General features: G+C 43.5%; 1 protein-coding gene across 2 annotated transcripts; it reads left to right on the top strand.

Moving 5' to 3' along the window:
* Nucleotides 1-846: 846 nt before the first annotated feature.
* On the top strand, nucleotides 847-13,979 carry st6galnac5b (ST6 (alpha-N-acetyl-neuraminyl-2,3-beta-galactosyl-1,3)-N-acetylgalactosaminide alpha-2,6-sialyltransferase 5b). Of its 2 annotated transcripts, none has more exons than XM_071545409.1 (5): nucleotides 847-861; nucleotides 1,479-1,697; nucleotides 9,298-9,707; nucleotides 12,265-12,372; nucleotides 13,739-13,979. In XM_071545409.1, exons 1-5 carry the CDS (start codon nucleotides 847-849, stop codon nucleotides 13,977-13,979), a joined length of 993 nt encoding a protein of 330 aa, XP_071401510.1. The 2 variants fall into 2 exon arrangements, with proteins under 2 accessions (XP_071401510.1, XP_071401509.1); XM_071545408.1 differs by having other exon boundaries at nucleotides 1,473-1,697.
* Nucleotides 13,980-15,482: the final 1,503 nt, after the last annotated feature.

Here is a 15,482-nt window from a genome sequence, read left to right as displayed (position 1 = left end):
CCTCCTGACTAGATTACAGCTTCCAGCAAATCTGTCTCCCGTGAGGAGCTTTAGCTGCTCGGGTTGCTGTGACAAATGAGCAAAATAGTTTCTTGTCCTTACATGGGATGTCCCAAAATCTGGATGAATGACAAAAAAACCATAATGATGTGATATAATATGGTATAAAGGTTTATGTACTGTGTTAATATCATGTATGCATAGAATAACAATGTGTTCAATAGGCATATTATCACTGATAATCCCACCATCCTTTGTGAAAAAGAACTATAGTAGCCTAATCCTATAATAAATTTCAAAACAAAACAATACAGCTTGTGAAGAATATTATAGGAATATTATAGTGATATTATAGAAGGCAAAACGATAAGATTTGAAGGAGATACAACTATAAACTCAGCAAAACTCAGATAAAAAAGTACAAAAATGTACGATAAAGTCAGTATAAACCCACTATTGAGCACCACAGACACACCATCAGTCCCTAGAGGAATACTATAGGAATATTATAGTGATTTTTCCGTTGGGATGGGCGTATTTTACCATCTCGTGAACCCCCCGTGAACCCTGAAACTGAGGTGAGTGGAAAACGACGAGTTCCTTAGGACCATGAGGAGTGGTCCGCTGATTGAGGGCGTCCCTGAGAAAGAGCATGGGAAAAAGAGTAGTGTAGTGGAGCGTCATTTGCTGCGCGATGATCCCGGTGATGCTGCCGCCGCTCAGGTGTTGCATGTAGCCCGATAGTTGTTGGGCTGCAGAAGAGGAGCCCCGACGTTATGTGACAGCTTTGGCCCTGTCATGATGAGAAGAAGAGGGACCTGTGCTTGGAAATAAGGGGAAGTGAAGATGAAGATACGAGTGGTAACTATAGATTTAGACCTTTAGGAAATATCACTGTAATAATCCTGTATGGACCTTTAGTGTTTCTGTGGGTCTCAACAGTGAGTTTGTAGGCGGATCTGCCTCACTATGCAGTTTAATAGTGACCTCATTGTACTTTGTGGTATTTTTTGTTTTAGTCTCTTGTAATATTCCTCTGGTTTTGCTGTGATGTCTGTAGGCAGTAGCACCCGTCCGAAATGTATTGTAGGATTACTTTCTCGCAAATAATTCTGTTGCATGTTTGAATTCAGCAGCCTAACGCAGTTATTTCTCTTTGAAAACATATCGCCCCGTTGACAGAGCGTGTTTAGTGCATCTGAGTGGCACAGCTGACATTTAATTTGTAGCGTGAAGAAAGCGCAGCTGTTATTATTGTGTTGCCTTCGCTTTGAAAGTTGACATTTAATTAACAGTGATTTCTTGGCTCTTTAGAAATTCAGCTCTTGTCCCAAAGCTTATTGACAGTCTTCTGGTTGTATGGAATCTATTTTCTAAATCAAATGCTCTGCTCTTTATGTTTTCTTTATGGTCCCCTATTCTACTTATATGTGTTTCTTGTGTTATGTGTTTTGTGCTGTTTGTTTCCCCAGTGCCAGGGGATTATTGGCGTCATCATCATCACCATGGTTACCAGTTTTATGTTGCTGTACAACAGCAGTTCTGGTGACACATCATCATCATCATCCTCCTCATCATCCTCATCATCATCATCCTCCCATTCAGATGGTCCTGGTCCACAGATGAAGCAGCCAAAGAAACCACAGAAACCCCCGACATTAACCCTTGATGGTTACACAGGTGTTATGGATCACAAGGTAAACATGCACTGACTACACTTACACACTGTACGCTGATCTATCTCGTTATGTATTTTCCAAGAGGTAGATGTTGCCGCAGGTGGTTCCTTCTTTATCTACAAACGCTAAACACTTAAAAACCATAAAATAAGCTATGACTTGCATGTGATTTCAGTGCATATGCCCAAACTATAACTGGATGTCTTCTTCTTTTGAGAATTAGAATAAGAATCTCTCTTCAGTTGACAAGTAGAATAAATGTGCAGGAATTCATCTTGGTTATATTGGTGCAGAAACATAAACTGAGCACCAATTCACTGTGGCTGCCAGGCATGGTGCCAACCCGAAGTCGCACTTTACATTTCTTCACATTCTGTGAGATGGTTGATTGCCTTGACATACTAATTTGTCATTCACCGCATTACACACAGTCGCTAACTATTCCTCAATATAATGGCAGTGCCCTCACTCTCTCTGCAGTCAATTTTATACCCTGGAGCGATTTGAATCCACTCATTGCGTTTGAATATAGTTGTAATCAGTTGGGCTTATGTGTCGAGCACCTAGCCCTTGAAAGCCACATTGATTGCTGTGGTGCAGTTGTGCATATGTAATATAACCTGCACCTTATCTGTATTCCGCTGTCATCCAGGTAAAACACGGAGACTAGCATGTAAATGGAGGTTTCAGGTATGCACTTAAAACAGCTTTTTGAAGCTTTGGGTTTCTCCCCTGTTCCAGACAGAATGAGCCTTTCAAGGATGCTCTGCTGCGTGTTTGAGTCATGTGCCGAATCATGTTGTCAGTTGTCCTCGCAGTTCAATTTGATGCCCAGGTTTTTCAGCTACAGCATATAACAGGTCCTAGATTTTTGGCATACAACTTGTCAAGCAACCAACCTGTTTTATCCATGCCGTTATTATCTCAAAAGTTCAAATTTCACTGTTTCATTGTTATCTTTTTGTGGTGATATACTGCATAGGGCAGTCGAGCTCTGTAAATGAAATTGACTATTGTAGACATCCCCTAAATTTAGTAATTTAAATTGTGCGGTGTGGACTAAGAGATTATTACAGCCCTATTGTCTCCTATAGGGCTGTAATAATCTCTTGCATACTGAGCCGAAGTGCTTGTCTCGCCATGGAAGTACCATCTCTAAATTCTCTCTGTAGTTTACTCCATTTCTCAATTCATAATTCATGTGTCTACCATGAAATATTTAATGACAAAAGTACTTAAAAGGGGATAGATTTCTACAAAGAATGGTTTCTAAAGACACCACTGCTATTTCCCTTTTTTTTCATATAGCTCCACAGTGTGTGTTACTGTAATACATAGTGTTAAGTGCTTGCTGAATGTAGATTCAGTCGCTGTTGATGTGCTGCAATTAAAATTCCCTTAAGAAATAAATACAAATACTATCCTATTTCTAACTATCGATGCTCCCATAGCCTGAGGAACAATCAAACAGTAGAAAAAGATGCCATAATGTTCAAGAATATTTAATGTGTGTGTGTGTGTGTGTGTGTGTGTGTGCGTGTGCATATGTATGTGAATCCAGCAAGACATTTTTGATTACATTGCCACATGACCTTTAAACATTAATCAGACTGTCAGTGTAAACAGAGCAGGGCTGGGCATGCGTGCCTCAGGAAGTCAGTAGTTTTTTTTTGTTTTTTTATTTCATTTTATTTTATTTTTGACTGAGGACAGAGAGCGAGGCAGTTCCCCCGCAGATTTCTTGCTGCTCTTGGTGGGGTTTGTTCGGGGCGAGTTATCTGGGTGGAAAGATAGCACCGCTGCTCCCACCGGCTCCCCTCAGTGAGAAAGATATGAGCGCAGCGAGGTTTCGGCGGTGTGGAGAGGACACTGCGCTGCTCAGGTAGCACTGGACAGGAGAATATTTCCTGAAAAATAAAATTAGATCCGAACACGGTGTTGGTTGCAGTTCACCTTTCACTGATTGATGATTTGGAGAGAGGTTTGATTTCAGCTGAGGTTTGCTGGACATGCCCGTCTTTCTTGACTCAGCCAAGTTCCAGCACGAAACATTATAACCCTCGTCAGATCATTTTAAATCAAATCAAAAGGAAACATTAATCTGCAGGTATTGCAGGTGCTCTCCAAGCCCTCCAGGAGAAACGGCAGAGGCAGCTTCTTAGTTTTGTGTCCGTGTTTTCAGCGGTGTCGGTGTTTTATTATTCACAGTCACTCCTGACCGTCCACCTCCTCCAGCTCACACCTGACAGGGGCTTCTTGATGGATTCAGTACTGCGTCATTTTCACACTGCTTAGTGTCACTCTGCCCCGTCCCGTGGGGGGCTCCCAGCTCTGCCGCCGCAACCTCCGACAGAGCGAGGGAATTACTAACCGGAGACGACCTGCTGTAGGAGCCGTGGAGTGGGCGGATCGGTCTCTACGGCTTCCTTCAGGGTCATCTGAGGTCTGCCTCTGCTGGAGGGAATCTAGGCTTTGACTCACACACACACAGATACACACACACACACCACCGGTACACACACAAACACACAGATGCAGACAAAAACTCATGCATGCGTACATACACTTATTCAAAATTTTATGCCCTCATCAGAGCCGGGGATGCTTGAAGATGTGAGGAGAGCTCTGTTTAATATGCCTGCAGGAGTCTGTTTATGGCCCATATTAACTTATGTGCATAACTTGTTTGCATGGGCTGTGATTTCACTGAGGTGGGTGGTGGGTCTGCGACTGCTTCGCTGGTTTATGTCTTATCCAAGAGACACCAGACACATTAATCACCTAGACTGTTTTGCAAAGGGTGGCATCTTACATGAAGCTGAAGTTTAAAGGCTAAACATCTGTGCTACTGCTTTCAATCCTTTTGTTTTTTAATGATGACATGAAAATACCAGTATTAATGCCCAGCAGTCTATATCAGATCAGACCTCAAAGATATTGTGTGCATTAATGTGGGATATTTTGAGCAACCAGCTAGAAGTTGTGGTGTTCATTATTTCTCTATATCTATCCGCCTTCTGCAGTTTCTGCAAGTTTCTTTTGTGAGATGTCCTCCTCTAGTATGGATTTCTTTTCTTTGACAAGCTAATTAGAGCTGCGGAGTTGAATAGACTTTCTCTCTCTCTCAAACACACACACACACACACGCACACACACACACACACACACACACACACACACACACACACACACACACACACAGTTGATTTCACACACCTAAGGAGACAGCCTCCCCATTCTTCTCCTTCCCTCCTCATCTGCTCTCCCTCCCTCCCTCCCTCCCGCTATTCTCTGATGTTTTGCCGATTCCAGTTTAAGAGATGTTGACCTTTGAAGAATTGTCAGCAGCATCAATCTACATTGGCCTTTATGCACTCTAATCACAAAGCCTGTGTGTGTGAGCATGAATGTGTGTGCGTGTGCCAATGTATGCGTGCACCTACTTATTATTTGCAAGGCCTGCGTCTGTCCTGAAAGCATTTTAATACAGTCAGTCTTGGAGAAAAAGGTGCCATTAGGAAGTCAGTTAGGCGACAAGCCCTTTCACAGACTTAATTGCGAAGAAGTCTCAGAGGTGCGCTACTGCATAGAGGCAGTTCATAATAACAACAGACAACTCCTTTCTTATAAAACACAAAAAAGCAGCCTTGTGCTTAGCTTGCTTACTGCTTGAATTCCCAGGACATGCACATTTTAATTCCACTCAAGGTAAAGGGGGCACTGCTGGCAGAACGGTTAACCTTACATTATCAGGTGTCATCTTCAGGTTGATGTTAAGTGGCTCATTATATAGTCATGCCCCTATCCATCCTCCGTTCTGACACACCTCCTTAAATAGGATGTGTTTCCTCATTAATCCAAGAGTCCTGTAATCCGGTAGATGGATGAGGTGAATGGGACGATCTGACAGGGAGCCATGAATATCATCTTCACTAAGGGCCAGCTGTGGATTCTCCATTACACGCCAGTCGTAGTGGAAACCGGCAGATACATTATTTCGCTCCCTCCATCAATTTGCCGCTAACAAGGGTACGTCCTCGGAGACTCACTCTTCCCCTTCCCTCTGTCTGAGGTTTGGCGGGATGAAGAAGAGAGGCGCCTTGATTATCTCGCCTTTTATTCTCTCAAATTGAGAACAGAGCAAGTTCGGGATTGCGTCTTGAATGTGTGTCACCAGGAGGAGATTAATGAGATTTCAACTGTCAGGAGGATTCCGGTGTAATTAATTGGGCTCTCAGAGAAGAAAGCAGCTCTGATCATTAAAGCTTCACGCCACAGCACAGGTGCCACTAATCTGTCTCTGCTCTCAGTTGATTTCCATTAGTCTATTTCTTTACACTTTAGAAAGTGCGTAGTTACTATTATGATGATGAGCGAGATCCAGATTATTTGTGCAACTAGAAGCAAATACTGTTGAATCTTCAAGTTTTCAAACTGTACCCAACATTACTCATATAGCGGGATGTTTGATATTAAATCCAAGTTTGTACCAGTATCTGCCCTTCATAAAATTGGATGGGATGTGCCCGAGTTCTCAGGGAGAGGCTGGAGGATTGGAGGCACAGAGGAAGCTCCGGTACGATATTAGAGGCTGACTGATGGGGTTCGCTCTGAAAGCAATTATGATCCCGAGTTCCCCCGGGAAGTGTATAAACAGGATGATACTGATGAGTCTGGAGTCGGTGTGTGGGCGGTAATTGACTGGGACTGGAACCAGAGCCGTACTCCGAACTGCTGCTGTTTTTCTGTTTATAAGAAACATACCCGCATGTCTTAGGAAAATCTAATCTGCTTCATGTCAGAGTTCATGGTGCAGCCTCTTAAGGTTGAACCTCTTCACTTCTTAGATCATCTTAATCCAGGAGACTGTGTTGCTTATGGTTATGTATTATTGATCTGGATAGAGCATCCTCTCTTCACATGATGTAGTGCAGAATGTGTGTGTATGTGTGTGTGTGTGTGTGTGTGTGTGTGTGTGTGAGAGAGAGAGAGTGAGAGAGAGAATGAGTGAGTGAGTGAGTGAGTGAGTGAGTGAGTAAGCGAGAGAGTGAATGAGTGAGTGAGTGAGAGAGAGAGAGTGAATGAGTGAGTGAGTGAGTCAGTGAGAGAGAGTGAATGAGTGAGTGAGTGAGTGAGTGAGAGAGAGTGAATGAGTGAGTGAGAGAGAGTGAATGAGTAAGTGAGTCAGTGAGTCAGTGAGAGAGTGAATGAGTGAGTGAATGAATGAGTGAGTGAGTGAGTGAGTGAGAGAGTGAGTGAGTGAGTGAATGAGTGAGTGAGTGAGTGAGTGAGTGAATGAGTGAGAGAGAGTGAGTGAGTGAGTGAGAGTGAGTGAGTGAGAGTGAGTGAGAGAGTGAGTGAGTGAGTGAATGAGTGAGTGAGTGAGAGTGAGTGAGTGAATGAGTGAGAGTGAATGAGTGAGTGAGAGAGTAAGTGTGTGTGTGAGAAAGAGAGAGAGAGAATGAGTGAGTGAGTGTGTGTGTGAGAGAGAGTAAATGAACGAGTGAGTGTGTGTGTTTGTGTGTCTGTGTGTCTGTGAATGAGTGAGTGAGTGTTCTAGTTGCTAGTTGGTTCATAAATTAAAGGACCACTGTATTCACTGTATCTAAATATCTAATTCAATCACTCCCACCAGTACGTTACACAATAGATCGGTGATTTATTCATTCATTTATTCCAACGTCCACAGGTCACATCTTCAGCCGTCTCCGTCCTCCCCACTGAAATACTCTTCATCAGATTGTGAAAGCCTCTCTCAGTGATTCGGCGTCTGTAAGTGCCTATTTCCTAGACCCATCGAGCTGTCAGGAGCTCCGACACTGGAGCTTCAGCATCACTGTCAAGGACACTTTTATTATTTCACAGGCGCTTTAAACTAGACCACTGGGCATGCAACCTTCAATCGCCTTTTACTAGTTCAATTCCTTTCGCCGAGTATTAAAATAATTAAAAAAGTTGTTTTGGACTCGCTGTTTTGATAGCGCCGACGGGAAAGCGGACCCTATCTGTTGTAGATAAAAAAGAAGAAACAACTAAAACGATTGTGATTCCCGCAGCCGAGGCAGAGAGGGTGTGTTTGTGCAGTGAAGTGTGTAATTCGCTCTGGCTCTACTGGTTGTTGGTGGTCTGGGTTCAGGGAGTGCAGACAGACTACCAGAGGAAATGGTTTCTTTTGACTGTGTTGGGGGGGGAATGGAAATACCTGTTCTTCAATGCATAGAGATGATAGGGAGAGAGTGTGTATGTGTGTGTGTGTGTGTGTGTGTGTGTGTTGGTTTGAACGCAACTGGTCTGGATCTGGGCACATTTTAGACGTGATTGTATTACAGATCTGGAGCCACATCAAACTCTACACAATGGTTTGAGGACACCTCCAAACACACACACACACACACACACACACAGAAACACACACTAGGTATTCATTCAGCGTGGGGTCACAGAGATAGCGGGAGAGCATTGTAAATAGAGCGGTGGGAGCAGAGCCTGTGACGCTGGTAATATCACCTGCATGTATGTGTGCGCACACACACATTCCCACCTCCGGCCCTGATGGAGTGTGAAGCCCGGCACACAGTTCAGAATGCCAATGTGGCTCTCTATTAAGGCTGGGAATAATTCATGTGAAGGGTCTCTGTGTTTTTGCCGTTGGATCATTCTATCTAAGCTCGCCGTTTCCCACTTTGAAAACCTGATTTCCAAAACCAATTATTCTCAGCAGTTTAGTTCTCTGTTGGATAGACTAGAGGTTTTTGCACAGCAATGCATTGTGTGATGTTTTGGCCTCATGTTCTTTTTCATTTTGGATTTGGTACAGTATGACACAGTGGTCTTGACATTGAAGGGCAGATTGTCCGCTTTACTTTGAGGGAATTTCCAGTTGAAAATCCAGTGTGTGTGTTTGGCAAAAACTATATTAACATGTAAGAAGCCTGGCATTACATTCCACATTTTTTGGCAGTTTTATCAGAGAGACGCAGTATAGCAAGCTTATGCAGAGTGACCTTTTGCATGAGCTGCTGTACTGACTGTGCTGAACCATTTCAGGGTTACTGTTGTTTTCCTCCTGGCAGCCAGATTTGAATGTCAACCCAAGGATCTCTCTCTGCCAGTCAGACTGACCTTGGTGGCTGGAGGTTACAGATTCATCCCTTTTGACTGTTGATACTTTATTCATCGTGTTTTTTGGGCACACTGAATTTTTGATCGCCTTTGAGAATATGTTGTATTTTCTGTTGCTCGATTTGGTTAGACTGTGCTGTAGCAATAGATCCAATCCTGTCAACGTTTACAGAATGAACTCATAGAAAACATGCAGTGACTCTATAGGATGATACTGGGCTTCAAAATTCCTGTTTCACACCTTGTCTTCTATTCATAGTTGATGATGTCAACTATGTCACATGCATTTCCTACCAACATGGTGCTTTACAATATATACAACTCATTGGCTGTGGCTGCCATTTGATTAGAATCACCTGTTAATTTTTTACAATCACCTGTTTTTTTCTAGCAAGTTGTGTGGTGATGTAACAGAATACTATGAATAGGTAGATCTATTTGAGTTTTCTGAATGAAACTACAGTGGTTTTTGACTTTTGACCTTTCACCTCCACAGCCTCTGAAGATGCACTGTAGCACCTGCGCTCTGGTGACCAGCTCCGGCCAGCTGACAGGGAGCAAGCGGGGTGCAGAAATCGACCGGTCCGAGTGCGTCATCCGTATGAACGACGCCCCCAGCGCCGGCTACCAGCAGGACGTCGGCCGGCGCACCGGCCTGCGTGTCATAGCCCACTCCAGCCTGCAGAGGGTGCTGCGGAGCCGCCAGCAGCTGCTCAACGCGAGCCAAGACACGGTGTTCATCTTCTGGGGGCCGAGCAGCTGCATGAGACGGGACGGAAAAGGCCAGGTCTACAACAACCTGAGGCTGGTGAACCAGCTGCTGCCCAAACTCAAAGTCTACATTATTTCCCGGATCAAGATGCTGAGATTCGACGAACTCTTCAAAAAGGAAACAGGAATAGATAGGTGAATGTTCAAAAAGTTAATCCTGTCATTAGGGGGTTTGTTTGTTGAGGCAAGGGCTGATTGAGGCACACTTCAAAATCTGCTCCCCCATCCAAAGAAATGTAAAAAAAAAAGAAAAAAAGAGGAAACTAAAAGACAAAAGAGACATTTGAGCTTGAGCCACTTGAAGCAGGCGCTACACAGATTACACTATTTTTGAAAGGCCTCATATGTTTGTGACATACTTGTTCACAACAAAAGACTATGTAGGAGCCCCAAACAATGAAAGCACTCACAGTGTCATTAATGGGATTTAATGCAAGCTAGTCCAGTATCTGTTTATGGATTTGAGGGGATTTGCTTTATAACACGATCTCACAGTTGTCCCACTAATGCCAGGATGAGGGATTCAAAGTCTTTCCTTATGTAGCGCAAACCTGTAGTAAGACATTTACTTGACTGGCTCAGCATCATAAATAGAACATGTGTTCTATTTTGATGCTGTTTGTGTTCCTCCAGAGGAATTACATTTTCCCACTAGAAGCAGAAACAGAATCAGCTCCATGTTAAGTGAGTAGAAATCAATGTCATGGCGGGTGAACTCCCTAATCATTTACTGAAAATGACAGATTGATAAGTACTGTAGGTCTTCATATCAGGCAGACAGAACACAGATACCTAACGCTTACATGGCAGTTACAGATGCTGTGTTGTAATTGATCTTACCTCATTAACCGGTGATGATGGGGAGTGGCAGCCCTTGGACGGCAGACAGGATGGCGGGTCCCGACCGCCTCCGCTGCCCTCCGCCTGCAGCGCTCTGCTTGGCAGCGTCAGAGCCTCCTGGCAGGCGAGGCTCCAGCTAACAGGATCCTCACCGACAGGAGCGCCGCAGCTGCCAGCTTCGCCCCAGTCCCCAGTGAGAGCGCTGACCTGGACAGCCTTTTATTAACATTACAGCTTATTGTCTTCCTCTATGACGGGAATTCAATTTCAGTGCACAGATTTGCACAAATGCGTCCGGTTTTGCTTTCAGAATAAGAGTAAGAATCACTTTATCTGCCAAATACAATAAATGCAGAGGGAATTTTCTTTGTGGTCTTGAAGCAGAGACATCATCAACTTAGTCACAGCTAACACAGTACATACACAGTATATACTGTAGACATGGTGCAAGGACAAACAGACCTCACATACATCCTTTTGGTTCAAATGCTGCACATTCAAGCTGTACCTTACTGTTATTTTAGGTCTGTACATTTAAAGTGACCTTGTTATGTCCTCCCACATGGTATATAGGACATTATGTTGTTGTGGTGGCTGGCACCACTCAAGAATAATACATAATAGAAACTACATGATAGAAATCTTTTCACCACTATAGAGTAGATCAGAGGGGCTCAACCTGGGGGCTGGGACCTCCCAGGGGGTTACAAGATAAATTGGGGGGTTACAAGATGATTGATAGGATATTGATGGGGAAAAAAACATATTTCTACCATACAAATTTGTTATCATGTCTATGTTTTCTCTGATTTTTCTCTAATGTTTGTTTTTTTTCTTTTGAAATACTGGTGAGAGTGTAGAGTGGAGTATTGTGGAATAAACCACTCTACACATGCAGCCTGTGAAGGCGGTCGTGAGTAGGCATCACTTTGTTTTATGGCGTCACGAGCCAAAAAGGTTGAGAACCACTGGAGTAGATGATCTGATTTGAGCCACCATGGCTGAACAGACAAAGAAAAGAGCGCCAACTACAGAAACTCCAAGGAAAAAGAATCACAGTACTGGACACACTGTTTGATTGACAGGTGATGTCTGCGAAGTGCAGTGTAAAAAAACACAGTAATGAGTGCTTAGCGCCAACGATATCTCCAAAAAAACCTAAACAAAAACAAAACAAAACAGAATGCAGATGTTGCGGATTACCACTTTAATTTTAATTGTTTCTGTCTATATCTAAGTATTGCACCAACCATTCAAGTCAAATTCCTGCATGCAGATGTCTGTGCGAATAAACATGGTTCTGATTTACTGAGACTTTTTCCCGTCAAACAAAACCGCTCTACAGGTTTATATGATACAGATGCCTCTAGTGTGGCATAATCGCTGTGATTTAACATGAACATACAACATTAGACCCAATTACATGAAGACACGTAGACTTGAAGACAGCTATTCATATAAACTCATCTGCATGCAAACAGTTAGCCCACTCCAATAGGGAGCGTCCATAGTCAGTGGCAACATAAACGTTTCAGAAAAGACAGTTTTCATCTTATTCATGGATATTTCCTTGTCTGTTGTGTACTTGGTGTAGAAAACATCAAGAACACTTTAAGAAACTGTCTCTTTTCCACAACTCACATCTCAGTTGTTTCACAGTTTTATAATCCTTCTTTAATCTATCTCCTCCACTCCTCCAAGGGGATTTATCAGGTGAAATCTGAAAGTAAGGAGTCGCAGCTTTCATCTTGATTCATTTGGTCAGTCTGTCTCATGGAAAGAGCAAAGTGTTCCCAGTATTGTTTTACACTGTGAGTATGGATGTTTATGATCATTCCCTCTTGTCTTCCAGGAAGAGCTCCAACTCCTGGCTGAGCACCGGCTGGTTCACCATGGCCATTGCCCTGGAGCTGTGCGACAGGATCAACGTGTACGGCATGGTGCCTCCTGATTTCTGCAGGTACAATCCAACTTCTTTTCCAAGAGTTTCAATTGTTTAGTGAGATATTACTTTTGCTAAAGCTGCACTATAGGCAACGTTGCACACGTTTTGGCGGCTACAAAAGGCAAAGAACAAACTACTCCAGTATCCAGAAATCATGTAAGGTGGTGTCAGTAAACAGCACACAGCACGCTCATTGTTCATGAAGTCTGTGATCACTTTATACCAAAGGGACTTGAGATGCAAAAAATTTAAATTTATAAAAGTTGGTGAGTCCAGCTTTCTCTGAACAGATTGCTCACTCACTGCTGCTTTGTGTTTTGCTTTGAAAGTCACAATGAAATAACAAGTGACTTTTACACCTTGTTAGCTAATTCTCCATTTCATAACATACTTATTTTCAATAAATGGCAAAACAAAAATTCTAAACTTTATTTTCTTATACTATTTATATCAAAATCCCATTACTTTTACTTCCTGGAAAATGGCATATTTTTAGTGGTGACTTCATGGCACACCAGTAGGCATGTTTTAAAACTCCAACCAAATAACACCATCACAGATTTTTGACCAAACAGAAGCAAGACACCATTGAAATGCCCCTTTTTCCCTCTGACTTTAAGTTTTGATTTGTCACTTTTGATTCATCTACAGTGTCTCAGTTAGAGGGGACAGGATGCTCTTCTCTATTCTCTATTATCTACTTTGTGATTTAGGCTGATAAGACGGATGCATTTTATATTAAAAAAATCTTGCCTAGTGCAGCTTCAATGATGTCTTCAACTGATAATGGCAATATAATGATTACTTCCTGTAGCGACAATTTGAAGAGTCTTTCATTGCCGGGGGAACTATCGTAATTTCAGTACGGATGAAAAATCGCTCCGGCATTTACAACACATAACAAACTTCACTGCAACACTGAACATAAACAAAACAGGTAGACAAGACAAAATACGCCTAACGCACATTCAAGTTGACTGGGGACAGGAAAATAATAACCTGACTACATTCTTTTCACATGAATTCAATAGATTCGGATATGATATTCCTAGAGAAATGCAGGACAGATTGAGAGTGGCTCTCATGCGGCTCAGGTTTCCACTGAGCTTGGTGTGAGTTTGTCAGTATCAGAGGAACAGGACGCTCTATAATGAACACATCTGCATGCTCAGATTCCTCTGATCTTTATCTCGTGTTTTTCTTTGTTCGTGTCTCTATTTCGTTCCCCGCTGTGACTCGCTTCCTCTCCCTCTCCTCTTTTCTTCTCATAATTACTCCCATGCTTTTTTTTTTTCTCCACATACCTCCCGTCTCACATCTACTTTCACCCCCTTTTCATTCTCGCTCCCCTCTGTGCTCCCCCTCCTGCGCTCCCTTGTAGATCCTCCTCCCATCCCTCAGTGCCGTATCATTACTACGAGCCCTCTGGGCCTGACGAGTGCTCCATGTATCTGTCTCATGAGCGGAGCCGACGCGGGAGCCACCACCGCTTCATCACAGAGAAGACGGTGTTTGCGAACTGGGCTCGAACCCTCGACGTCCATTTTTACCAGCCGGACTGGAAGCCCTCCGCCGTGGTTAGCAGGAACAGCTCATACACTCCAGTTCCAGCCGGTTCCTGAGACTCGCTCTGGAGAAGATCCCCCAGAAATGTGGAAGTACTAGTTTATGTTATGTGGAGTGGACGCTTTCCAATGTGCAGAATCCCATTCTGGCCGATGTGACTGCGTGAGAGAGTCGGTTGGGACAGTACAAGCTGCTTTTGTGGCTGTTAGCCTGCTGCATAAGCAGATTGACAGAATTGGACCATTATATAATAGCAGCACACAGCTTGAACAATGTTTTTTGGGAGTGTAATTATAATGATGAACGGCATACTAGAACCAAAGCCGTAAAGAATGGTTCCAGTATGGTTATTTGTGACTCTGTGTAGAGCAGCTACATTGTTCAGCAACATCAGTGCTATCAAAGAGGGGAGACAATGAGGAAGTATGCCGCAGGAATCACAGTGTGACTCTCTTTTAGGTTCATAAATAAATTCTGAATACAGTTTGCCCCCCTTTACACCTGGCTTTAATATGCATCCTGACTGATCAGATCATATTTGGATAGAGCAAAAAAACTCCAGGTGTAAATGCACCTGTCACGGGTTAAAAGGCCTGTCTGCTACTGGACAAAACACAAACCACTCCAGATGTGGTCAGAGACACATTTTGTGACATTAACAAAACAGTGTAGATCCAATTTGTCTCCAATCCACATATACAAACTATGTAAACAGAAAATTCCCACACAGGGAAGCCAGGAAGCACTCAAGACTCAAGCAGGTGGCAGGTAGGTTAGACAGTGGGACATAATTATTACAGGAGGCAATGATGTGTGCAGCAATCTGAAGAGAAGTCTGATTTCAATCTGCGTACCGGAGATGCATTTCAAAGTCAGGTGTGAATGTAATCCAGCTAAACCATATCTAGACACAGTGCAGATAGGAGAGGCGTGTTAACGGGGCTTTTTGTTTTCCATATATTTGTGTTCCACACTTCTACAACAGATGGCCCTTCAGAAAGTCCCAGCCAGCCCATGTGGCTGATACTCTAGGCCACGATTTGTCCCGTTATTAGAGCCAAATGTCAGAACAAGCCCTCAAAGCCTTTCACTGTGACTACAGAGCAGCTCGGCTGATAGTGATACAAATGGTTACATGAAAGTACACTCAGCAGCCTCTTCAGCCCTGACCCACAGGCCTCTGTTTCAGCCTCTTCGGCACACAGAGGAGCGGTGGTTATTGGTGAGGGATTATGCTGCGGTTTATGCTCCCGGGTGGAGAAGCAGCATGACGAGTATACGAGTCCAGATCGGCCCTCCTGCGGTGTCCTATATGCAGGCTGCAAAAAGGGATATTGACTTGCTGCCTGTTCTTGTGTTCGTTCAGATTTTACCATGAGATTCCACTCAGGTGGAATCTTAATGCTGTAACCCTCTCCGGCGCTCTGAAGCCATGAGAAAAGCTCACGCGATGCTGGGATGTCATGCTAAGTGCACCGGCCCCTCCTGAGACCTCGACTGTGTGCCTTGCAAACCAATTACTGGCCCTTGAGGTAGAAGGGGTGGATTTTAAAGGCTTC

This window comes from Centroberyx affinis, unplaced genomic scaffold, assembly GCF_046629955.1.
Source record: "Centroberyx affinis isolate AG114_WGS23_722 - 3 ecotype Tasmania unplaced genomic scaffold, CSIRO-AGI_Caff_v1 ptg004902l_1, whole genome shotgun sequence".
Taxonomy (NCBI): domain Eukaryota; kingdom Metazoa; phylum Chordata; class Actinopteri; order Beryciformes; family Berycidae; genus Centroberyx; species Centroberyx affinis.
This window is presented reverse-complemented; position numbering and strand designations above follow the sequence as displayed.

What these genes read in the sequence shown, in the direction of transcription:
- st6galnac5b (XM_071545408.1), top strand. An exon ending in AAGGAAACAGGAATAGATAG is followed by an intron (nt 9,708 to 12,264) that starts GTGAATGTTCAA and finishes CTTGTCTTCCAG; the next exon opens with GAAGAGCTCCAACTCCTGGC. An exon ending in GTGCCTCCTGATTTCTGCAG is followed by an intron (nt 12,373 to 13,738) that starts GTACAATCCAAC and finishes GCTCCCTTGTAG; the next exon opens with ATCCTCCTCCCATCCCTCAG.